The following is a 25,616-nucleotide window of genomic DNA, read 5'->3' as shown; positions in this document are numbered from 1 at the left end:
CCCTGACAGCAGAGTGGAAGCAGTGGCTGAGAGACAAAAGTATAAAGGCAAGGACAACAAAAAGTGTATGAGAAATGTGTGGGAGGACGACAGAAGAGGTAGCGGACAGCTGGGCCAGGGGGGCAAAAGTCAAGCTGAGGGAACTATTACAAAATAAATCCCTTTTACTGTCTGCTGCAAACGCAGCATGCTAAAATTGACCCGTGGGGGAAAAGCACAAGTTATTCTCACAAATCCTTTGGTCATGTCTTCCTGCATCCAAGAGCTCCAGTCAGGACCGCTACAGTATGTCCAGACGACACCTGCAGCCTCCTTTTTATTCACCTTACCTTGGGATTTCCAGACGTGTGTCACAAGTCTGGATAGGCTGGCTGTCACATTTGCTTCCTCTGTTCTTTTCCAATCCTTTTTCAAGTTCACTTTGTGGAGGCAGGAGGTAAGTTGTGCCCGGGCACAGGGCCCAGCAACAGCACCACATTCTCACTCTGAAGGTGTCACATAAGGACTGTTTAGTTCAGTGGACTTTTGCAACCAATGTTGACACAGAAGTCAACCTTGAGCGTTGCATATTAAGACACAGACATTTCAATGATTCAGCTGTTCCCCCTGTGGTGGTATTTTGTGACGTTTAAAAAAAAAGGTTGGTGTAAGGAAGAAGGAGGTGATGATTATAAGCTCTCATCGTCACCACACGTCTGATGGTACTGATCATGTGTGTGACCCACACTGCCAAAATGTTTCGTTCCATAAGTCAAACTAATGATCACATGATGCACTACATATACCAAGACACTGAATTGTCTGCCAAGAACCTTAAGGAGCGCCAGTATGGCCTAACCTTCATCCCAACCGCCTTCTTTTTTTATGCATAGGACAGTGCACCGGGTGGGGAATCATTTGATTCAAAAGAAAGCCTATTGTGTCAACATTGGATGGGATCACCCTGGGATGCAAAACTCCACTTGACAATAGTAAATATTAGACGCCTTAGGAATAAGAATGTGGTCAGGAAGTCATACAAAACTTCTCAGGGGTCAAGCCACTGGCTTCTATGCCACAATGACCTGAATGGTAAGTATGGTCTCCTGACATCCCAGGTGTGGCTTCAACAGGGATATGGCAGCGGACCATATGACTGTCGCACCATCTAACTCTGCAAAAATACTTGGAAAGCTCTTACTCTCTAACTTATAAGGCTCTCATCGATGTTGTATGAAACATACTTGACAAGAAAATCTGGATGAATACATGCGCGAAACTGAATGACATGTTTGGCAACCACAAGGTGCACAGCTGGGCGGAGGTGACCAGGTCCCACTCAGGAAGCCGTTGCAAATTCAATGTCATCCGGTCTGATGCTGGCAAAGCCATCTACACTTTTCCTCAGTTTGACCTTGCCTCAGACAGAAATGATGAAAAACGCTCTTCCTTTTTCTCTCTTTTACTAGATGGCACCTATCACCCCCCGTCCCTCGGTGCCCTTTTCCATCTGTTCTCCTTCGACTGGTCCTTCTGTCAAGTTCCTTGGCTACTCATCAAGTCGCACCTTTAAACTCGCACTACCGGTTTTCGCTTCATTCTGGCTCATTTAGTGGACGATAAACATACTCCGCCAATACTTGTCAACAAAGCAAACTTGCTGTACTATATTTTCTGCTATGTTGTTGATACCAAAAGGTCAGTAATAATAATCCATATTAATGCCGGAGCTACTTAACATCCCGAATATTTGCCACAATGACAAGTCCCCTTCTGCCAAAACAAACTTGGAAAAGAGCTTATGGGTATGTTTTCTGTGAAAGCGGGTGGCAGTAGGTGAATACTTAAATTTCCTTGACAGGTCCCCTCAAAACAGCGCTCTTCTCCTCTATCCTCTTTTCCTCCTCTGCTAACCACAGCTTTTGCTCATGATTGATACAGTTCAGTGGTGAAACAAACAAAGCATGACAAATCCAGATTATTGTCTGTGGGCGAGATAAGGTTATAATGAGAAAGTGCATCGGGGGAAATTGATCCTTTTTCAGGATGCTGTCTGATTTACTGGGGCCGCCAATAATAGCTTCCTGTCTCTCGGGATTCAAACAGGAGGTGCGTGACTCAGGGATTTGGGAGGGTGGTTAATGCAAACTAGGACTACTGTAGGTATTTTCAAAAGCTGATATATGGGATGACCGATCATCATTGCGCCACAAGGGTGAAGCTGGGAACATGGGAAATGAATAATCTCAGTGCAAGTATAACAATATGGGAAAATGTGCAGCCATGTTTGAGGCAAGCCTTCGTGATACTTTGCTGCACCTTACCATTTGTGGACCACCGGGGAGCGAAATGGGCTGTTTGTCAGACCAGATGGGAGCCAGGGGAACGTGGGAGAGATTTGAGAAATTAACATGGATTACTCAACTATGACTGACAGTTTCAGAAGGGCTTTTTCTGACTTACCAAGTAATTTATGACTGGCTTTAATTCACCGAGGGACATTTTAATACGAAGGGCTGTCTCTGCTTTGTTGGCACCGTTGCCTTGGTGAGGATGCCAATAGGGAAGAAATCGTTTTCTGCAACAGCACCCCTGGCAACAGCTTTCTTCACAGTGGTGGCTCAGCCCTTGTGATTAGCAAATAATAGTGAGGAGTGCTCACAGGGCAGCCCTGGTCCTGGGGATATTTTGTTTCTGCCCTCAAGTGACTCAAGTCTCGATGAAATGCTGCGGAGGTGGTGTGAAGGCGTGATTGGGGAAGTGAAGTCTACCTCAAAGTAATTGACTTAAATGCCAGAAAGAAATTTTAAAATTGTCAGGAGGCACTTTGGGAAAAAATACCCATAGAAAAACATACACAAAAAAGTGCATGTTGTAGAACTTTTATAAAAGTACAAGTGTTCACCCCATTTATAGAAGTGGTTTTAGTTGATGTGGTTTTAGTAATGAAAAACTAGAAGAATGAATCTTCTAAATCTATTTTCTTTTAATGTCATGTAACTTTTTTTGGTGGTCAATATTTCTATATTGTCATACATTTTCTATATCCACTTAGCTAGAAGACTGTTTCCAAACTATAGGAAACAGACGTCCAACACAGGAAAGCAAGGTCGTCTTGCAACAAAATGTTGGTAAATATGAATGTAACTGACACAAAAATCAGGATAACATGAAATGTAATGAAGAATTTCAATTCATGAGAAAGTCTTAGAAAGTAATACACATCTCCTGACCCTAACTCTAACCATAGACATTTTTCCTGCAACAACATATTATAATACAATAACAGCCGCAAAATACATCATACATATTGACAAATCCAAACAAACATCCACCTGTCAAGCATAGCATGTTCATATCATTAGTTATAGTACTAAGAAGCTAACCCGGCGTACCGTATGATATATAGATGACAAGCAAAACCCATGCTGTCTGCTATCTGATTTATGTGTAAGATAGCATAAACTATCTTACACATTTTTGTCACATTTCGAGGTGAGAAAGTCTTACTTTAATTCCAAATTGGCAGTGATAGGATCACGTGGGGTTAAGTTACAGCACTGGTGAGAAAATTCATGGTGTCTTAGCATCTCATGTTTTGTAAATGAATAACCATGCTTGTTCCACATACCTCATGTTTAAAACAGTTTAAGAGGAGTAGCCAAATGTAATGGGACACAGCCTGGCTGGGATTCAATCTAACCTCTTCAACTCTGGAGTTCCTGGACCAAGTGGAAGAAATGAGTACAAGCTGGGTGCAGGGGAAATGGTGCAGAACAACCATGAAAGTTAATAGAAGGAAGTCTGATCTACAGGACTCAAGCAACAATTGTATTCAATTGTCATGTAGTTGACAACCTAAAGTGCTACCCAGAGTACAATTTGGCCTGTTTTCAAACATTACAGGAGGATGTGGCCATGTTCCTGCAAATCGAAAGCACTGGTATAACGTGTACTTAAGTGACTTTAATGAGATCAACTACCAGTAAATCTTATATACAGACATGCCTCTATATATTAATGAGCTTGAGATAATCTTTCCGGAAGATGGAGCGCAGCTCATTCATCTACTCAAGGTCATCCGGGGCAAATTATAATGCCCATGACCAGATGTGAGGGTAAGAATAACAACTAAGCACATTTCCAAATTTTGTTCCTTTGATTGTTCATTGGTTTTCTCCAAGAGTCAGGAGAAACCATCCCATGTAAAACCACCTTTTTCCTGGTCTAACAGATATTTAGAGGAGATATGCAGATACGCCTCCCTGTATTGATGCATTTTTTTTTCTTTTTTCACTGAGGGTGTCATATTTGGGTTTCCACTATGGCTGCAGTTCCTACCACAGGAGGGGGCAGGTGATGGGACCATCCTACATGTTGTTGCTACTATGATGCTGATGTTACTTGATACACAGTATTTAGCACCAAGTACGTCCATCAGCATGACTCACTCTGCCGAAAAGCTTCCACCTTCACGAGCACCACTGTCATGATCCGCTTTTATTTTGTTCCCTTGACTCCTGTTTCTCCCTCCTTCCTTCCTGTTTGTGTGGCACACGGCTGGAGCCAATCATCCCAATCACCTGTGAATAAGAACACCTGAACTCCAGCAACGTGTGCCAGATTGTCTCCTTGATTCCTGTGGTAAAGTGGCTCTCCTCGTTCGTTACTACTCTCTTTGAAACCCTGGTGCCCGAGTTTGTGTTGTATTCCTTCCTCCCTCTGTTTCCTCGAGTTTCCTGGTTTGTTGTGTGATTTACTATTTCTGTTCATTGTGTTTTTGTCTCTGTTAGCAGATTTAAGTTTGTTTGAGTCTCCCGGTTCAGTGACGCTTTCTGTTTAGACTCTTATTTGTGCCCGTGGACTTCTCCCGGTTTGACGCTCTAATTTAGGACAATTTAGACTTCGCTTTGTTTCTCCCGGTTCGGTGACTCTTTCTGTTCTGGTTTTATTGTTAAAGATTAAAATGGTGTATTTGACTCGCTCCTGCCTCCTGTGACTTTTATCACTGCACCTGGGTCCCACTCCACGTCTTGACTCGTAACAACCACCCTATTATCACAACTATTTCGTTTTCTTTTAACCTGTTGAACAGCACTGAAGCACTGAGGACAAAAAATACTGCAATGAGGAAAGTCTAATGCGTCCTGACTTCAGTGTCATACAGTGATGAAAAAGTCCACTTGACGGCAATATATGACGCATTAGGAGAAACAGTTGGTTACTGTTTAACCCTAACACTCGGAACTATGGAGCAGGAGTGAAATTTAGCTGGACAAATATTAAACCCACATCCAAAGTCTCCCTGATTTAGTAATCATTTCTGCCTGTTTTCCAGAAACATGTCGCTCCATATGAGCATTCAAATTTTATCTTTTTTATTTATCTTTTTTTTAAATCCAAATTTCCCTTTGCACCTCCAGCCGAGCTTTCCTTACTCCAAGCTCTGCTACAGTGATTTACCACAGGATAACAATTTTTAGAAAACTGTTTGCTTAGCCGGGTAATTGAAAACTTCCCTTTGGGTAACCTGAAAGAAATCAGGGTCCTTTAGTCGTCCTTGTAGTTTGACACCTAATAGAGGATGTCATGTTACTCCGGCTTGTATTACATCTGCGGTGAGATGCCATCTCTAAGCTGTTAAATGCATAGTGGGACACAAGGCTTTAATCAGCAGAGCTCCGTGAAGCCAGAGGATTAAATCACTTTTTATCTACGCTGCCGTTGACTTTCACAGAGTTGCTCTGTAAATCATAAAGTGTCCCTGTTGGCTTCACTTCAGAATGCTTTATTGCTGTAGTCACATTTCAGAGATTCCATTTATTTTGCGAATTGAGTAAACCCACATTGACTATATTCTCGGCCAAACTACGGCGTTCGAGGTAGAGAGTGGGCATTGGATGAATTTATAAACCCATCCAGCTCCGTGTGAGATCTGATGCTTCTTAAGTCCAGGTGTGTATCTAAGCAGATATGTGTTTAAAATCCAGGCGCGCCTGCATCATCCTGACATTTGCATGCAGCTATTCCATGTAAACACTTGTATCTGGGTGTAAGTGTATGCATGCTCACGGCCCGGCAGCAGCAACATGGGGAGCGGGTGCCGCATTGCATAGAATTGCTAAACAGCGGTAGTGCTCCATCAGGGCTATCGATCATGTCCCCCTCTCTCTGAATCACAATCAGACGTGGGCAGAGCAGAACGGCTGGAGCAGGCTTTAGTGAGCGCTTGGGTGGAGGCGAGCACTCCTTTTATACCAACCAGGCCTTTAGAATGAAAACCTGACCTGGATAGATGATTGGACCCGTCTTTTTACAAGTGCAGGAGGACTTGATTCTATTAAACTTTACCCACCAGCAAACTTCCCAAACTATCAATCCGACAAGTCGGGCGATACTCTGGAACCTTGGATTGATATTAAGAAAATATAGGTAATTTGGTGTATGCACACTCTCAGAGTCAAACCAAAGACACTGTAACGGACGGTATTCCCCCACGGAAATTGGCGGTGGCTTCTTTAGTCTCCCATCTTTTGACAGTTGAGCTGCAAACCTCAGGAGGGTCCCTGACACCAACGCAATAAACACAAGTGTGCGTGTCGAAGAGCATGTGTGTAGATCTCACTGTGTGACAACCATGACTGTAAGCCTTTGACACATGCGCACACACACATGCCACATCAGCACAAACACAGTCACACATCGCTAACGCCGACCTGAGTGGAATGTCAACATCCATATAATGCTAATGAGACTCCCATTTATTCACCATTTGAGGCTGGGAACATCATCCTGTCTTATAAACAAGCCACACACACACACACAGGGATGAGATTTATAAGCAGATTACTCTTGCTTATGGTTTAACACGCGAGCACTTCATATACCTGTGAGGTCAAAAACACAAACAGGATGTCAGGATGATGGGGCGTATCGCTAAATAAAACCTCATAATGAAGTGCTGGTGAGGCAAGCTTCAGTTTGAGATATGAGGTAGGACTGACTGTGCTGGGCTAGCTATGATCGGACCAGCCCGCTGTCAGTTTGAAAATTAACTACAGTAATGAGCTGGTTTCTCTGCCCGCTGTCACTGAAAACTGTGCTGTCTTGAGTACCGCCGGAATTAATCTGTACACTTACTTGGCTAGAAATGCGTGAGGAATGGGAGGTGTAGTTCCAACTGAGGAGACTCCACGAGTTGGCATCCCCGTTTACAAACACTTTTTACACACACAAATGTGCATTGCCTCGGTTTTCGAACGTCTCGGACTTCGAACAAATCGGAGTTCGAACAAAAATTTCGAGATTTTTTTGCTTCTGATTTTGAACGAAAATCCAGAACTCGAACGCCCCTGAAAAAAAACGGAAAAAGCATAACGCGCGATCAGCTGACCCACGACGCGCTTTGTTATTGTGTATTACGCAGCCTCTGTATGCAGACGTGTAGCTACATTTACTGACTGTTTTTTCTTCATATTGAGGTGGTAAACCTTTCCTGTCTCCGCACTGGACCGTGGTGGAGTGTCACAGGGGAGGTGCTCGCACTCCACACCTCCACTCCAGGGTTTGATGTCCTGTTGTGGGCTGGAGCTGGGACAGGGATGAGGTGAGTCTGGGACAGAGCGTTACTTGGTTTATGACTTTGTCACAGCCAAACTGCACAGAAGCGCACATTCAGAGCTGGACACGCACCGGGCACCTCTTCACTTCTGGAGAGACGTCACTCACTCAACAACCCCTCCCACATGCAGCGGCCACACACATAGAGGAACAGCCACCTGCAGCAGACACTCTACATTCACTCCTACAAAAGCCTATTTTAAGGCTTGGAACGCATTATTTCTTTTTCCATTCATTGTAATGGGAAAAATTGATTCAGATGACACAAATCGCTTCTCGAACGGCCGTCTGGAACGGATTGTGGTCCAGAACTGAGGTTCCACTGTATGCCAGACACAGTAACAAAACTCTTCACCATCTTAGGTACGTTGGGAATGAACATATTTGAAGGTAGGGAACATTGAAAAGCATCAGAATTACTTGAACAGTCTAGCAGCTGTAGCACATTCTCACTCCTAAGGCATTGCATGATGCCTGTTGTCAAGTAAAAATTTTCTTCCAATTTTTACGAAAATCTAGTCTTCTGTGCTGCACGTTGATGTATTAGGCTTGAGTTGAATTCAGATGAATGAAATGTTTCCCCTCAATTCGCGTTGCTTCGCATGTTGTGGTGCTCCTTATAGGTTTGCTCAACCAATACAATCTGATGTGACTTGGTGTATACAGTATATACTACGGTCCAGTTGCGTTGGATGTAGGAAGTTGGAGCTGGGAATGATGTCACAGCTGAGTTCAGTTGTGTTCCAGAAACAGAAACCGGAAAAAAAAATATAAAAACGTCCACAAAAGCTATTCCCACGTGTTGACCTCACATAAGCAACTTCTTGATAAATATGGCCCCTTTGTAAGCACAAAACAGGATGAAGAGAAAAAACAAAGTTGCGGAATGTGTTAGTTTGTTTTGGCACATTTCTTGGAATCTTAACGCCCTTTCTAAATCTGGGGAAGCCATCCTTGCGTACTCAGGGTGGTAAGAATTCTCCCACCTCCTAACTGGGAAATCTTACTGTACATGACTGAGGTCACCTGGGGACGCAACTGTGAATTTCCCAGGTCTGCACACAACTGGAGCACACTTACAGTACATTGTGTTTGAAGAGGTTGGCACCATGAATCCAGGTCAGATAAGGCTATAGAGTCGTATGGAGATCTTATGATCATCATCGCCAACAATTCTTTGTACACTTTGAATCATGCCAACTTTTGTGTGAAGTGGAATTTTTGCATGTGAGCAATGGCGAGCTATTGGTGACTTGAATGTGCAAACCTTACATGTATTTTTTTTTTTTTTTTGAGAAACCATCAGCAGCCATTAAAGTCTGGCACATTCTCAAAACCACCTTGGCAAAAAGGATATTCATTCATTGAATTTTAAAGGGGCTCCCTGGGGTAAGGAAGTTACTAATGATTCTTTGCACACATTTGAAACGTCCTGGAGATGAGGCAAATATTGCGTGAGGTAATTTATACAGTTCAACCTCCCCTGATGATAGTATATGGAGATTCCAGTTCCAGCCTATTTAAGACATTCCTGAAAAGTTGAGCGAGAGCTGCTGGCCTGTTTCCCTGCTGCAGGTGGAAAGTGTGAATACTCTTAATGAAATTGCCAAGAGGGTGAAGGAGAGTCTCCACAGAACTGCCCTGTCTGGCCCACGCTGCCTGCAGGGAAGTGTGGCAGGCTGTGAACGCTGCTGCGCCTGGCATCCAAAAGTGCAAAGCCAGCACCTTTCTTTCTTCTATTTTTGCCCCCACTGTTTCTCACTTTTTTTTTTTCTGTCATCGCATAGGATTGTGGCAGAAACCTCTTTTCAATGATCAATCATGGATCAAGGCGAGAGAAGAATCTAAGCTGGGTTCCAATCGGCATGCCAGTCTAAATTGTCTGTTGCTGTGTACTAAAATTATGTTGTAGATGTTTCAATATACTCTGGGTTAGCGTGACAAACACATCACTCTGTGTCGACCTTGTCCAGTTTGTATCCATGCGTGACGGGTCACCATAGTCTTGTGCCTGGCCGTACGATGTGAGGAAAACCTTTTTTCTAAGTGTTCACTGAACACCGAAGCATTCGGTACCTCAGGAAGCTGCTGACTATCGTGGCGGTACTGTGACTCTTTGACACGGTGAAGGAAGGGAGAACGTGGGAAAGGTTTACGAGAGCACAGGGAGGGATTTAAAAGCTTGAAATGTATAAAAGTAAGACATATATTTTTCCCTTATCTCGGGGGGAGAGGAATACAACCCCAATTCTTAAGGGATTACTGTAATTGGAAGGGTCAATTTCAAACAAAGACTCCTGACAGTCTCCCTCCATTTTCTCTTTTACCATGCTAGCACCCCCCCACCCCTTGTTTTTAATCTCTAGGTCACTGCAGAAAAGAATGATAGAAGCAAAGGAGAGAAGGAGCAGCGAAGGAAAAAGGGGAGAGTGCAAGCTCTTAAGTAGATTGCGGAGAACATCAGAGAAGCATGAGTGTGAATATTAAGAGGCTTCTCTTCAGCCGGAGAAGTAAAAATGAATAGCAACAGAGGGAGGGAGACACGAGACCTGTAGAGCCATCAGAAACAAAGTTTGAGCGTCAGGTTTGACGATGTACACAATCTATCAAGCTGTCTGCCAGTTGTGCGATTTGCATAATGGAATTAGACAAAAGCTTTCTCAGTTCCAAGGTGAAGGGTTTTTACTTGCGGAGGGAACATTTAAATGGGACTCACCTGCGATTCCAGGAGGAGTTTTCAGGTATTTCCCGTTAAAATGCTGGATCACTACTTCGCATTTCTCTGTGGACTCCATCCTGTAGCAAAAGGTGACAAGTGTATGAACATCAACGGACATTTAGCTACTCATGTTCTTGTGTTGTGAGAGACTGGCGGCTATTTTCTATGAGTAAAATGTTATTCCCAAAATGCGAACCCATCATCACGAAGACAACCTCAGACATCCAAGCTTCAATTATGAGATTCTGTTGATCTGTTGATTTTAATTTAAATTGAAATTGATGCTTTTAAAAAAAGTTATTATTACTATTGTACACCTCATTTACTTCACAACTATTTCTTTAAGCAAATAAATGTTGATGTAAAATAACATTTATGATGCGATTGTCACAAATATTTAGATAAGCAATATGTGATCACGCCTCAGTTGTGATCTCATATTAATGTAAATTAAATGACTCTGAAAGAGTTTGTCAGATGAAGTAGTTTGGAATTCAGTAAAGTTCATCTGACACCATCTGATCGCCTTTAAACACTTGATTTATCTGCTGGCATTTCCCATCGGTGGATGCCGCAGCCAGACAGCCTCCTGACCTAGCTGGTGCATCAGCACACTGAATTCATTCACGGCGTCCCTCAACTTCCTTGCTCTCTAGTTCTCACTCACTTTTGACTCCAAAAATATTCACACCTCTGCCCCCCACTCCACCTCTCTCTCTCTCATACCTCTCCTATTGCTCTTCTTCCCCCCAGCTTCTTCATCGTCCCATCCATCTTACTCACACTCTGTCTGCACCTCTTCTTTGTGACATCTCTCTCATTCCTCCCCATCCTTCAACTTCACTTATTTCCTACATCTTTCACCGTTAACCCCACTTTCTCTCTCTTACCCCATTCCTCTCATCCTCTTCTCCTTCTCATGTATTCTGAAGTCTTCACCTTACATTCCAATTGCTTTCTATTTTTAACATTCCACCTCTTCAGGAAAAACAAAACTTGCGGCCTTTTGTATTAATTCTTACAGTTTGATGTTAGATTCAGTCAACATTCGAGTGTTAACATAACTCGAGTTATCAGCCATTCCAAGCTGCAGAGAAGGCATCCTACCGCAGAGTCGGTGAGTCAGTTGTCAGAAAGAACAGTTTGGATAACAGCCACAGCATAATCTTAATTGGTGAGTTTAAATTCATACAATATACCGCTGTTGGTTTTTTTTGGCTCAGGCAGTTTTGGAGGAACCAATTACCCTGTGATGATTACCTTTAAAGGGTTTAAATAAATCCTGATCTGGTATAAATGAGTTCAGAATCTACTTGCAGCGGCTGCGAAAGAAGGAGCAAAAGCTTTCACTCATTCTGTTTCAACACGAGTTGAACCGCCTTTGACTTTTCATCGTCCTACTACTTTGTCTCAAGGCCAGCTGGACAGAAAACATGTGGGACGACATGGAGCAAATAAGGCTGAGGGGTTGTTGGTCCGCTCAGCCAGACTGTTGGTCAGTCGGTGGAAGAGTCAGGTTGGCAGCGAGGCTTTTCTGTGTGCTGCTGGTTAATGGCATCAGGTGCTGCTGTCTGCAACGATTAGTGCTCCAGCTGGAGTAATGGCTTCTGATAACGGTAATGGATCGGCCCACAAACACTTAGCTCAGTTTACTTTCTAATGCCCCTCATGGTCCTCCCAACAGCAGCTGTCTGTCTGTGTTTACATGCGTTTACCTTCTTAGCTTCAGGGTTCACTATTCAGTGATGCACAGCAAAAACAAAAAAAAAAAGAAAAAGAAATGAGTACCATGGATGGGAGTAAAAAAAAAAAAAAAAGGCGGGTACTGGTCTGAGGATTTGTCAGTAAAGTTTTTACTCTCAATGTCAGCCAATGAAAACCAATTTTCTGGGACCATGGGTTTATTTGTGTATTTATTAAGAGTGTTATTCACTTTTAATAAATACACAATGCCGTTTATTTGCAATAACAAGGTGGAATAATGCCTTCTGTCAGTAAAAATTTGGGGCTAAATTGAGAGCCTGCATCATCACAGACCTCCGCAGCGCTGGATCTGGACTAAATAACCAACTAATTTCACTGTAGTTCCACAACCTGGGTGACTCTCCTCCATTGAGCATGTTTTGGAACCTTCAAGAGACGTGCCTTAGCTCGGCTCACATTCTGTTCACCCATAAACAGAAAGGACTTCATGTCATAGGTGTCAATCAAAAGGGGGAAACAAGCAATGTCAATTCCGAGGCAACACAACCACACACTCTCACTCACCCCATATATTAACCCAGCGGTTAACACTGAGGTCAGGTAGCAGTGAGTGGTCAGTCCCTGATGCTTTACATGAATCCTGTTCTGGTTAGATTTTCTGTTTTGTATTACATCTTAGAGTCATTACAGATTATCTGCAATATTCAACTTAATGTAAGTAAACATTCCTGCACAACAGTGAGCCAAATTGTTATGGCCACTAAGAGGTAACGCATCTATAGTTGCCTATACTGTACATCTGACGTATGGCTCCCTTTCTTTCAATGCTAGCTCAGCTTCCCAGCTACTCCTGTCCTTCTCTTTTCTCCTTTTTTTGACTTATGAACTCCCTCATTGCAGCCATGATATATCATTTCTACAAACTTTTAATGCAGTATTCCCATGCGCTCTAACTTTCCCATCACCTTCCTGATCTCACAGATTCGTTTTTCTCCTCCATGACATTCTCTCCCTGTCCTGCTGTCTCAATCTCCCATTCCATCATCTCCTCGTTCCTCACCTGGTTGAACAGGTGGCCTGGTGAAGGTTGTCGCAGTCCCCTGCTAACTGGCCTGCAGGTGGCTGCCAACTTTGAGCGGCGCGAGTAGATGTTCACACAAACATCATTGTGCACAAGTGTGTATTCGCCTCGTTGAAGGCGTTCTCCAGTTTCTACACGTTTGGAAGAGTGTTTGCTCCCGTCTGTCCTGCTGTAACCCTTCATAATAGAGCAGGGACTAGGAGACAAATCTAGCGCAAGCAAGTGATTAAGAAAAAAAAAAAAAATCCCATAAAATGGCTGTTCTGTGGCCGTCAGTGGCCTACTTCATGTAGGCGTGTGGGAATGTGCAAAACGGAATGAGAGTCTGGCGACTACTGAGGACAAGGACGGAGAGGTTTATGACTTTGGGGGATTAACAAACTGAAGTGGAAACTTTCTTAAGTAGAAAAAATAAATAAAACGGGATTGGTGGGGAAATACGGCTGCAATAGCTGAGCTGTAAGTGTGGAAATTACGGGGTCCATGAACCTTTGCGAGTGCAAACAGCGGTTGCACTGACTTACTGTACATTTCACTTTGATGAGGAAAAAAAAAAATTACTTAATACATGAGCAACCCTTCCGAACACTTCACATTAAGATTATTTAGCAACACAGTACAGTGAATATAACATTTATTAACATTTAAAATAGCACAATGCTGTAATTATTTAAAGAAATATGCATAAATATCCTTTCCATTTTTTCACATTTGAAAAACGTATTAGTTTTACAAACAAATATTAATAATTGATCCAACAGAGTATTCGCATACAAATATTCTTTCATTTTTCCAGGTGCACCACAGTCATAACCAAGCATCCATGATGAAGGAAAATGAACAAGGCTGGAATTTTAAGTCCAAAAAAACTTCAGGATAGAAGCACAAATGTGTATTTAATGCAGCCAAGAGTTGGCCCAACACTGGAGCACTGATGTTGAAGCTCACGCGGACTAAATTTGATTATTATGTTAACGTTATGTTAATTATGGTATCAAATATTAAATGTGAATAATCATTTAATATTTAATATTTATAATTATCAGTTGTTGTTTTTTTTTGTTCTAGTTTCTAGTTTGAATAGCATGTTACTTCCTGGCTGTGAATCTGAGACTTTCTTCAAGGCTATTAAAATGTGTTTGTATTGATGTGATGTATTGATTGATGTATGATTCAGAAAACATTGCTACGTGTCATACATAATCACCTGCAGACACTTGACATTTAACTGAAATAACGGGGAATTTGACTGAAATGACGAAGAATAGACGTGAAAACTTTGAGCGAACATTGATTTTTATTTTATCTTCCTACAGTTTGTGGCTCTCCAAGTGTGATGGTACTACTGACTGTACATGCCTTCAAGCAGAGAGCACGAAGCCAACGGATTTCAGTTTGATTTTAAATTTAAAATAACAAAAATGTAGATGTGTAAAGTCTAACTGTAACACATCAATCATGTACGTATTATGCAGGTTTTGGTCTACATAGCTCGACACTCATCCGTTACTACGCCATCCTGTTGCCAAATAACAACGTGATGCCAGGAAATCTCCACTCGCGAGTGATGTACCGTGCAATAAAATTCAAAAAATGGACGAGTGGTAGTGTAAGAAATATACATGCAAATGAAGCAACTTAAGTGCTTTGTGTGGACAGCACTTTTGTATTAATAAAACCACAAACACAGAGGTGCAGGAGGCTGCTGAGGCATTGAAACAGCTCTTGGTTGGAAGTACCTGGCAAAGCCGACTCCTCTGCTGACCCCATTGGCGTCTCTCAGTATCCTTGTGGAGATGACGTGGCCGAGGGGCTTCAGCATGTTCTCCAGCTCCTGCTCATCCATGGAAACGGGAAGGTTGGAGATGTAGAGGTTGGTAGGATCTTGCTCTTGTTGCTTCAGGTCACAAGAAGAAAGAGAAGAGATAAGGGAAAGATAATATTAGTTGAGGACCGATTGTTACCAATAACACACTAAATAAAAGCTAAATGGTTACATCAGCATGTGCGTGCATTCTTATTCTCAAATAGTAGAAACCTAAAAGCTTTGAATGCAGTGTATGCTGGAGAAATCAGCCTGCAAGTGTACAACGTAAACCGTGTTTTGTGCAGCGCCCTGAGGCAGAAGTTAAGTCTGAAAAGCTCTGCAGCTGGTTGTGGGTTCAGGCTGAGGTAGCTGAAGACCCATGGGGCTGCAGAGACACAAACCGTGTGTAGTCGCACACGCCGGCTCTCATTGTCAAACACAAATCGGATGTATTTGGGGTTTTCGTCTGGAAAACTCAAAATACGTGCCAAGGAAGAGGAAGAAAATGTGCTCCGTTATACCGAGAAACTGTTTAAATGCAATCGTTTGAAATGAAATAGAAATCTTTTCTTGCCACAGGCTACTTAAAACGGTATTAATAACAATGTAATTAATAATTCATGTGGAAGGTCTATGAAGCCAAATTATTTCACACGTATAAATGGGTTGCTAAGTAAAATTAAATCTCTGAAGCTACGTTGAACAATGCTGCAGAGCCTCATGAGGAGAGGCTCATGAGAGATCAGGAGGCATTTTGACAGGAAGCCACAGCCTCTCTCTTGATACAAAGCAAACCACACTTCATTCTTGAGCTTTCAGTCTCCACCAGATGCTTGTAACCAACATTCACTCACAAACATTCTTGTACAAGAGTGAATGTTGAAGAACAGAATCAAGTTGATTTACGAAAGAGAGACGAGACACAATATCAAAGCAAATGTGTAAAATGTAAGGACACATACTCCACCTGATGAGCTAGAGCTTTTGATGAGAGTCTAAAATGCTATGTCAAACATCAAACCAGTCATGCGAGGTAGTGAAACACCTCTGAAGCCACCATCCAGGCTGAGGTGTGAAGGTTCCAAGTGAACACACACATCGGCATCCGTTAAGAGCGACACATTCTCCCACCTACTGGGTCAAACTGCGACAATTTTGAAGACAACTTTTGCGTCCTGGAGTGACGCAGAATTCAACCTCCCCTATTCCTAACACAGGTTCTGCCTTCCACTCCATATCCTGACAATGTTTCCGTGCATCACATAAAATAAAGAGGTCAGGGTTTATGGGTGGCACAACTTTCACTGTGTCACTTTGTATATATAGCACCTCATAGGTGCACATTCTGTGAGTGCTTTGGGGTTCAAGCACCCACAGAGATTGCTTGGGTCACATACTCGCCTCGCACTTTCCATTTCTCACAACACAGCACCATAACATTAACATTTTGAGCACCCAATGACATAAACAAAAATTGCTGCCCATTCCTCAAATGATGATGCATTTCACTCTGTTCCCAGACATACTGTAATGTGCTACATACAGCAAATAAGAACAAACATGAAGTAGAGGGAACAGCTCCTGATTGTCACGCCCTGGCCTCACCCGCTCCATTCGGAATGTCATGTGGGAGGGAAAACATTTGCCTTTCTCAAAACACCTCTGCGTCAGCACGTAAATCGGACGTCTGATTTGATACCTAGGGAGTGAGAGTGTGTTGCTGGGAAAGTGCAGTTAGCCTTTGCATACCTGTACGATGTACAAGTTCTTGAAAACATGTTCAAATGTATTTGACTTCAGCTCTGAAAATTCAGGCGGCATAAATACTGTATTATTGGTCTCTTGCAAAGGCGGTCCTGTCTTCATCTGTTTGGATTTTTCTTAATTGTGAAGGAGGAGGTTAAGGAAGTGGCGAGGAAGTGCTGCTTCCAGCATCTCACCTCCACGTCTCCGTCTGTCAGAGGAAAAGACCGCTCCCTCCACTGATTAATTAGCCGTCTTATCTGACAGGGCATGTTTGATCTGATTAAAGCCTCTGGGAGAATGTCGATGCTCAATGTGAAAAAGGGTTAGAGGGTGGTGGTGGTGGTGGGAGGGTGGGGGCACGGCTCTTTCTCCTCTAACCAGGAACTCAATTACCTCTGCTTCACAGCGAACCAAACTCCTCCTCCCACCGCAGGTTCACTTCTTTCTGTTGGGGAAGGAGCTCGTGGAGTTTGTGTGTGACGCAGGATCTGCTCCTGAAAGAGGCTTCATTAGATCTGCCTGAGAAAATCTACTGTACACGTGTCACTCTCCCGCCAAACCCGGGTTTGCGAAGCCCCCACAGCTGTGCTCTTTTTTTTTCCTTGGTTAAGATACGTTTCAGGATTATTTAAAATAGGATCTAATTGCAATGCAGACAGGACGTTTGGATCAAAGAGTTAACTCGCCGGCTCTTCTATTTGGCTAAGCTAATGACACGAGTTGATGTGAGTGCCAACTGAATGAAGGTACTCCAGTCTGAGAGAATGTGACGGTTCATGCGGTAAAAGACTGTGTGTTAATATTTGGGCTCAGTTTGCGGGGGATTATCAAGGGGAGGCTTCATCTACGCACGGCCGCTTTCCCAAGTTTCTTCTCTGGCGACGTTCCGCACTACAAAGCCCTAAATACCCAGATTAGCAGGTTACAGGGAGGAGTGGAAATGCGAGCATTTCGACAGGAGGTGAGACGGGGCCGGCCCACTCCACGAGAAGATTTAATATAACGTCCCCCTCTGCTTACACAAGGCTGTCAAGATAAAAACCAGCCGGTAATTGATCTGCGCATGCAAACGTGTCCATGTATGTGAGTGAAAGTTGAGATTCAGTCATCACATATGGACCATAAGAAGACTGGGGATTAAGCTCATATGCTAAATGAGACATGAAATCATCATCTTTTTTTTCCAAACCTTATGAAGCTATATGCTTCACACACATTAGCAGATGGAATGCCAAGCCTTCAGGCGGCATATGGAAATCTATCGACTTTTCCTGCATGTTTCTGTGTGTATAGCCTTCATCAGGACATTAGTCATTCATTTACTGTTTTGAAAATATGCCACTCTCAATTGATGCCATCTTGATCTGTTTGGTCCCAAGTGTGTTGTCTTGATCGAAAAACAACGTATTGGAAACTAGAGCCCAATGTTATGAACAATGGTATGGTACACATGATCAGAATTCTCCTTCAGAACGGTTGTTTTTGCGAATCCTCAGACCATAATGAGGATTATAAAGCACATTTGTTCTGTGTAAGAAGCATCCTTGCAGGTGGCTGTGTACCTCAGAAGTTTGGGCAACTGGCAGAAATGGACAAATAAATAAATAAAACTAGTAAGCGTCCACAAAATAAGACTGACAGAGAGGTCCAACAGCCCGGCTAAGCCAGATTGTACGTTTCCTGCTGTGCTTTTGCTTCAGTGAACAATGAAAGACAGCAAACGCCGCTTGGGTGTTTGGGCAGCGCCATCCTTGGTGATGCTGATCTGCATGGGAACCTGCTCATTCTGGTTGATTGACTATGTAGGACACTATTATTTTATCTGCTAGTTTCCTTGACATCATTTTTGAATTGAGGAAGGAGAAACCAGTTGTGTTCAGATGGGTGTGTGGGTTTTTAATGACTCTTTTCAGCATCTTTTCAGTGATGTGATGTTAAATATGAAATTAATGGCACACAAATTCTGATGAAATGATATCAACACTGTGCAATACTGGGATTTAGAGCAATGCCATCAAAGACAGTACTAGTTTTGCAAATACAGTGACATAAACTTGCTGTGTTGATGCAAGTCATGCTTTTAAACTGGAATCCAAATGAAATAAAGAACAAAATAAATCTATAAATAAATAAAAGACACAATAACACAACACATCATTTTAGAGTGTTTGACTTCAATCTGATGACTGACATAACATGAGTGTGAATGTTGTGAAAAGGTAAACAAACTGCCAATTGCTTATTCCATCACTAGATGCCAGCCAGGAATTAAGTCATCTTGGCTACTACTTTTCTGTTTGCAGGCCATTTACAAATTTCCTGGCAACAGTAGCTTGAGATAGAGAGATAGATCCATTTCCTTGCCTCAGTTTTTCCTCGTATGTGAGCAATTATTGTTTGTCCTCCTGCCATTGACCAGTGTTGTCGAAGGTTAATGGAAAGCCTCCGGGCGACATTGGGCCTTTGATGAGCATAATTCCTTCACCTCGCCACCACTAAGACAGGAGGAATCCAACTGTGTGTTTGACAGAGAGGGGGTGGAGGTACCGGCGTGTCATTTGTCGCTGACGAATGGCCCCCTCACCGGAGCTGACAGCCCCATGGCAGTTATTTCATTCTGACACACTGCTGTTTACCTCACTGTAATTCTGGAGAACATTACCATGCTGCAGAGCAGCAGAGTCGAGAAGGTGTGTGCGTGGGGGCGGTGGAGGGGATGTAACTAGAAGAAGGGAAAACAGAATCGAAGATAGTTGCAAAACCTGACGTCAGACAGACAGACAAAGGCAGGCGATATGGCAGGCAGATGTGACAGACATTAAGGAGAGCTCATGTTGGCTTCTGACAACGCCTGAGGGAGAAGAAAACTCAGTTGTAAGATGTTTCACATTCTCTTATTGGGCTCTCAGGTCTGGATCCACTGAGCTGGTGCACATGGAAAAGTGTGTATATTGACTGGCTACATTTTGACTCATAACATTTCAACTTTGGCATAACATTTCAACTATTGTTAAGTCAGAAATCAGTAGTCCACAACATGCAACGGCATTTTGAAAGGACTTAAATGTTTCCCTTCGCATTTTGTGGATGCACAGGATGCAGGGGGTTGACTACAGTAAGAGCTTACTGTTAGTCGTCCTCTGATGTTACTTGATACACAGTATATACTGTCGTGGACTATGGCCTCAGGAAATGCCGCAGCATTACCCTGGATGCAAACATAGTAGATATGGGACGTCTTAGGACTTCAGTCAGGAAGAGCATCACACAGAAAAAATAAAAATTAAACTGCATTACAATAGATTATTGTACTAGAGAGACGGTTATTGCACATTGAACAAATGTCCATTACTATGTAGTGTAGCGTACCCTACTACTTCCTCCCCCCAAGTGAGGAGTTGTAAAGTACGATGGCATGGTGTACAAAAGAGTTCTTGAGTCTGTTGGTCCGACACTTGGGGATGTGTTGCAGCAGATCGTGTTGTCCCAAGCTTAGAACTCTAACTCCTCATGCTCGTGAAGCGTGCATCTCTGAAACCCCTTTCAAAGAGCCGACCTCTACAGAGCATCGTAGAGGTTCAATTCCCTCAAGCCATTCAGACCCATCACTGACCATTACATGTGGCTCGTAAAACCTGCACTCACAGTGACCTCGGGAACCAGCCAGAGCTTCTATGCTTCCACACCTGACATGGGAACATCATTGCTGAGAATGGTGTTCCAGCACACGACACTTTTAGCTCTGATTACATCACTGAATTGCCACGGCACAGTTTTGATGTGCTCCTGTAGCTCCATGATATTTAATCTCCTCCGTGGCAGCTTTCATTTTTACCCATCAACTGTTGTGAAAGTAATAGAACTGTGCTGTCTTTCCAACAGAAACATTATTATAATCTTGACTCTGAGGTGACAATTAATTCAAGTGTGTTCACGCAAGATTCTGTGAAAATGTGATATTTGGTGAGGAAGTGCAACTGGTTGCCGAGACCCTTTAATAGTGTGTATCTTCTACTTGGAATAGACATGAGAGATGTATACGTAATTGGCTCTGCAGTGCTGCTTCAAAGCATTGGTGAGTGTGGTTATGTGCACAGCTGCCACAATGCACCGCTCCACTTCCTTCACAAGCTGCATTGGCTGTCATCTTGAAGAAGACGCTGCCCTGATGGAGCACAATTAAAGCCAAATACAACGGAGGCTCACATGCGTGGTGTGAGAAAACTGCAAAGTTGCTGCGTTGGCTGTGCTGCGAGGAAACATTGCTGACATGTTTGCAGAAGCCAGAGGGAATGTTTCTGTTCTCCTGTATATAAGTTGACTATCTGATCTCAGATCCTGCTGTGGGAGTCTGAGTCTGCACAATGCATCCTGAAAGACAAGCAGGCAAACCGAGTGGAAGGCAGAGGCGAGATCGCGGCGAGTTCGGGGAGTTCGAAAGGCATATGAGCATATCAGCTCACTTCAAAAGCGTCTCTTTAATTTGGCAGGATCTGGAGTATTTGGAGACAAAGTGGCCAAACAACAAAGGAGCAATCACTCTGTCAGACAAGGAGTCAGCTGGTCAGACAACAGCAGGGGGAGTCAGCCAGGCAGCTTTCAGCCCTTTGATGAACACTTCCTTACATTTTTCACTTCCACTGATGAGTGGATGGCAAGTTCGCTCTGCTTTTCCCTTTGAAGAGACGATTGTCAAGTGCTTCTTCAACACACTGGCTGTTATCAAACCTCATATGAATCCAGACTTCAAACCCACATCCACGCCTGAACATCACAGACTGTCACCCATTTTAGACTTGGCAGCTATTTCCAACTGCGACCAGGAAACTCAAGAACCTCTTGTGTCGAACGATTTTCGGAAAAACTTCTTGAATGGCATAATAACTACCATTTATCCTTTAAGGAAGGCCATCATTTTATTAATTTATTATTTTATTTTCATTTCACAGCCTGACTAAAGTTGCAATACCTAACTAGACTTGCAAAACAAGTGCATTTGAGCTTGTTAAGAGGCTTGTTTACCTTTGTTCGAGCACAGCAACATTTCTGGCATGATAGGATTGCGAGCTTCAGCTCATACAGAAAACAAACTACTCATCTGGTTCTTTGTGTGGCGATCTCGCTTCACAACAACAGAGGTTTGTCATTAACATCGAGTGGTGACTCAGTGAGCCGCATGGAACCAATAATCATGAGACCTTGTTGAATTTCAAAGCATGTTTCTTTAGCAAACATGGCTCAATAGAATCAAACAGAAGCTTTGCCAACAAAAATCCAAGGTTCGAACGTGGACCAATCCGGGTGCACTCAGAATTTACACTCCGAGTAACCCTGACACTGAAAGTGTGATTCATTGGGGAACAATATGAGGGAACTGTTTCAGGCCAAACTAGGTTATATCCCAGCTGCAGTTGGCATCATTAACTTTGTTCAACTGATAGCTTTATAAGTTAGATGATGACAATAGCTACTCAAATGCGTAATGCAGACTTCCTGAAGTGTAAATGAATTCCTTAAGCAGCTCATGTTGAATCGTAAACGTCCTTTAAAACGTCAGATGAGACCCTCTCTTTTGAGCTGAAGTGCAACAAGGCCCTCTCTTTCTTCCATCAGACACACTGTCAACAGAACACTAAAGAAGTGTAATAAAAGCTGGACGGTTGGAAAGCAGAGGTTCACCTTGCTCAACTGCCATCGAGGGGATTTGAACAAAGTGATTAAATAAAAATCTTTTAAATTATCATATGCTGCAGTTTAATGCATGACATCATTCAGCAGAACAGAATTCTGCCCTCGAGTACCATCCAAGCCAATGACAATGCAGCTGTGGCCCAAAAGCACAGAGGTGTTTAGTTTGGGTTTAAGATCAGCATTTAGTCTGTCTCATAATTACACACACTGCTCACACACACACACTGCAGCGCACGGACCGTGGTGCAAATCTCTGTCATATTTCAGCTTTTGGAAAGGGACTGTCTCACTGCTTTGTTATAAACATGCACAGAGGTGATAGATGCTGCATTTGGAACAAAAGTGGGTGATACATTATTGAGCCTTCGGGTGCGCTAATACACAGGTGATACGTCTTGGTTTCGCTTTCTCAGCTAAGCTGCTTCTCCATCAGCGCAGGCGACAAAGTATCCTGAAAACGAATGGACGCCTTCACTGCAGGCATCAGTTCTAAACATGAAGTCAAAAATGCTTCTGTTCACATTTAAGAATGCATGAAAGATTCTTGATTAAAGTAGTAAATTACAGACCATTAAAGTCGAGAAGGCATTAATATTCACCTACATATCTTCCATTCACTTGTGCACTTTCACATCATTTGATGTTCAAATAAGGGAAATGAATTCCCTGGTGCCATCGGATTCTCTACCTTCTGCTAGTTTCCACTTTACATTCGCCGTCCTCTCTTTTTCCCCCATGAAGTGCATTAAAAAGGCAGTTTTTTTCAAACACTTGAAATGTATCAGAAGAAAGTTGACCCTCAAAACTGGAAGAGTAGATATGAATGCTAACATGAAATGGTAGTGTATGTTCATTTGACTGCCTGAGAGCTGCATATGATGTTCAATAACTGTGAAACACATTCTAAACACAGCAATATAGATTCAAGGGTGTGTTTTGTGAATGAATATGCACTACAATAAGACTGTTTAGTCTCCAGTTGTATATTTCTTGACTAAAAAAATAAATTATATCCACATATAGTATTCTGAGAAATGGTCAAAAAATCAAGATAAACTATTACGCAAAATGGTGAACACTGAGTTAAACCCGTACTATGATGAGAAACAGAATATGCTAATAGAAATATGATGAAATCCAGTGGTGCCAATTCCAGCAAGGACAACCAAAGTCACAAATGCATGAATGTCAGGGAAGTATCTGCACCTTGAGTTTATGTACATGTTTCTGAGGTGAAGCAATTCGTAGGAATTCACAGAACTGCATCCATAGTCGACTGGATACAGTTATTTTTTAGAAACATTTTGAAAAGTTTATTTAAAACAAAGTCAAATACACTTTTAAAACAAATGAATACAGTTGTTTTTAATGGAGGTGCACATGTGGCCCAGGCTGAACATTGTACATGAGAAATAATTTAGATTCGGGAACACAATCCAGATTAACAAAACATCAACAAGCTACAGTTATTACTATTATGATTAGCTCTCTTGTTGTTCATAATAAGTAAGTATAATAGTAACCTGTTGTATAGAGTGAACTCAGGTTAGAATTTTGATTTTTTTTTCTGCCAAATATGCTACACTTTCAAACAATAAATTCCCTGATCTAGTGTTACTGCAAACCTCTGAACATTTTCTGTCTAATTCAGACTAAGTGTCAAATGACGGGTCATGAGGTCAGATCAAACGTGCATGCAATATTTTCTAAAAACCACATGGACACCCGGGCTTAGTCGTTTACTCAAGACTACCAACGACTGTGAATCTCATAATCCAACACTGCTTTAAAAACTGCTCATTTTTAGTATTAGTATTTAGTATGAGTATTCAGGTATTCATGTGTTTTCTTTTGTTTACATCGCAGCGCTCCTCCCGCTCCAGGAAACGCAACATCCGCAAAAGTCTTTCAGTTTTCATAATCCATTGTCATCACCATAACCTTGGTATTTTTCCATTATGGTGTTTGCAACAGCAGCTTATTGTGATGTCGGCGGGGTAAATGCATTTTTCCATCTTATGCATCATTCATGATATCATTTCTGAGATTGAATTTTTCCTGGACGACATCATGTGGCGGGGCACAGCGCCGGTCCATTTTAGATGATTCCAGAATTAAATGGAAATTAAGATCATTTGATCTCCCAGAATAACCAGCAGTGACAACAGTAACACCATGAGGGAATTCTGATCATGTACATCACGTAGCGATGCCCCACTCTTACAATGTTCTGAGTTTTAACAGACTTAAATTACACCCAAATCGAGAGTAGCTTATATATATATATATATATATATATATATATATATATATATGAATTCAACTTTTGTTTTCCTAGCCTTAGCAGGTGTCAGCCTACCTGACGCCAGTTCTGATGGTGAAGTTATGACATTGAACTTGCTCTAAAACCAATATAAATAAATACTTGGACTCAAATACTTGGACTTTACAGCCTCGTACATTCAAGGCATGAGTTTAAAACATATTTGGCTGTCAATAAGAGTAAAACTCCTCATAAAAGGAGCTCATTTACATTAGCATTTGAAACCAAGATGACGTGGAGAAAAGCAATCTAAGTGTATACAAATACATTATAGTTCACAATCCTTGGCGTCACCCAAACCGGAAATCAAAAGATACTTTGACCGTCTCACCAAGATCACCATCTGACATGGATGTATGAGAATATCTATCCTGACCAGTCCTAGAATCCTAGTCTACATAAGCTTTTTCTTTCCACACCGCCAAAGACTTGACACTTGGAGACTGAAATGTTTTATGTGCCACAATCCTCACTTCACCTCTCACAGCTCTCGTACTCTTTCTTTGTCCACACCTCAAACCTGTTTCAGGTGCTGATGTGGCAGCAACTCGGAGCTCATAAGAAACATCGATTCTAAAATAAAGATTCAAACACATGAAGTCGAAAAACTGATGCAAAACCATCTTTATAACAGTGCCAGGATACTGCAAAAAAAAAAAAAATCTATTTAGAATCCAAGACTTGTCTTTTAAAAGACTGCAGAGATGGACTTCTGGCCTTCTGACACACACACAAAAAAACAATTTCAGATACAGATAAAATACATTGCAGGCTCTGCAGCTACTTTCCTTTCACTCCACTTCAGAGTCACTGCAAGCGCTTGTCAAAATCTTGACCACATGCAGTTCTTTGAGCTGCCCTCGCCGGGGTTCACTGCTTCTTAAAATTGTCACGCGTGTTAACTTCACAGTCTCGTTGTCAAATGAGCCGTGGCGATGGATGTTGA

The 25,616-nt window shown here is 42.4% G+C and overlaps 1 protein-coding gene across 2 annotated transcripts in view; it reads right to left on the bottom strand.

Annotated features, from left to right (window-relative positions):
- Positions 1 to 25,616, bottom strand: part of rbms3 (RNA binding motif, single stranded interacting protein) — a 199,557-nt gene that overhangs the window by 57,386 nt on the left and 116,555 nt on the right. For both annotated transcript variants that reach the window (XM_053861544.1, XM_053861545.1), the window contains exons 5-6: positions 14,843 to 15,000; positions 10,316 to 10,395 (exon numbers count right to left, since the gene is read on the bottom strand). In XM_053861544.1, coding sequence (XP_053717519.1) covers positions 10,316 to 10,395; positions 14,843 to 15,000 — 238 coding nt within the window. The remainder of the gene's footprint in view (positions 1 to 10,315; positions 10,396 to 14,842; positions 15,001 to 25,616) is intronic.

This window comes from Synchiropus splendidus, chromosome 4 (genome assembly GCF_027744825.2).
Source record: "Synchiropus splendidus isolate RoL2022-P1 chromosome 4, RoL_Sspl_1.0, whole genome shotgun sequence".
Lineage (NCBI taxonomy): Eukaryota > Metazoa > Chordata > Actinopteri > Syngnathiformes > Callionymidae > Synchiropus > Synchiropus splendidus.
The sequence above is the reverse complement of the archived record's forward strand: the minus strand, read 5'-3'. Positions and strand labels throughout refer to the sequence as shown.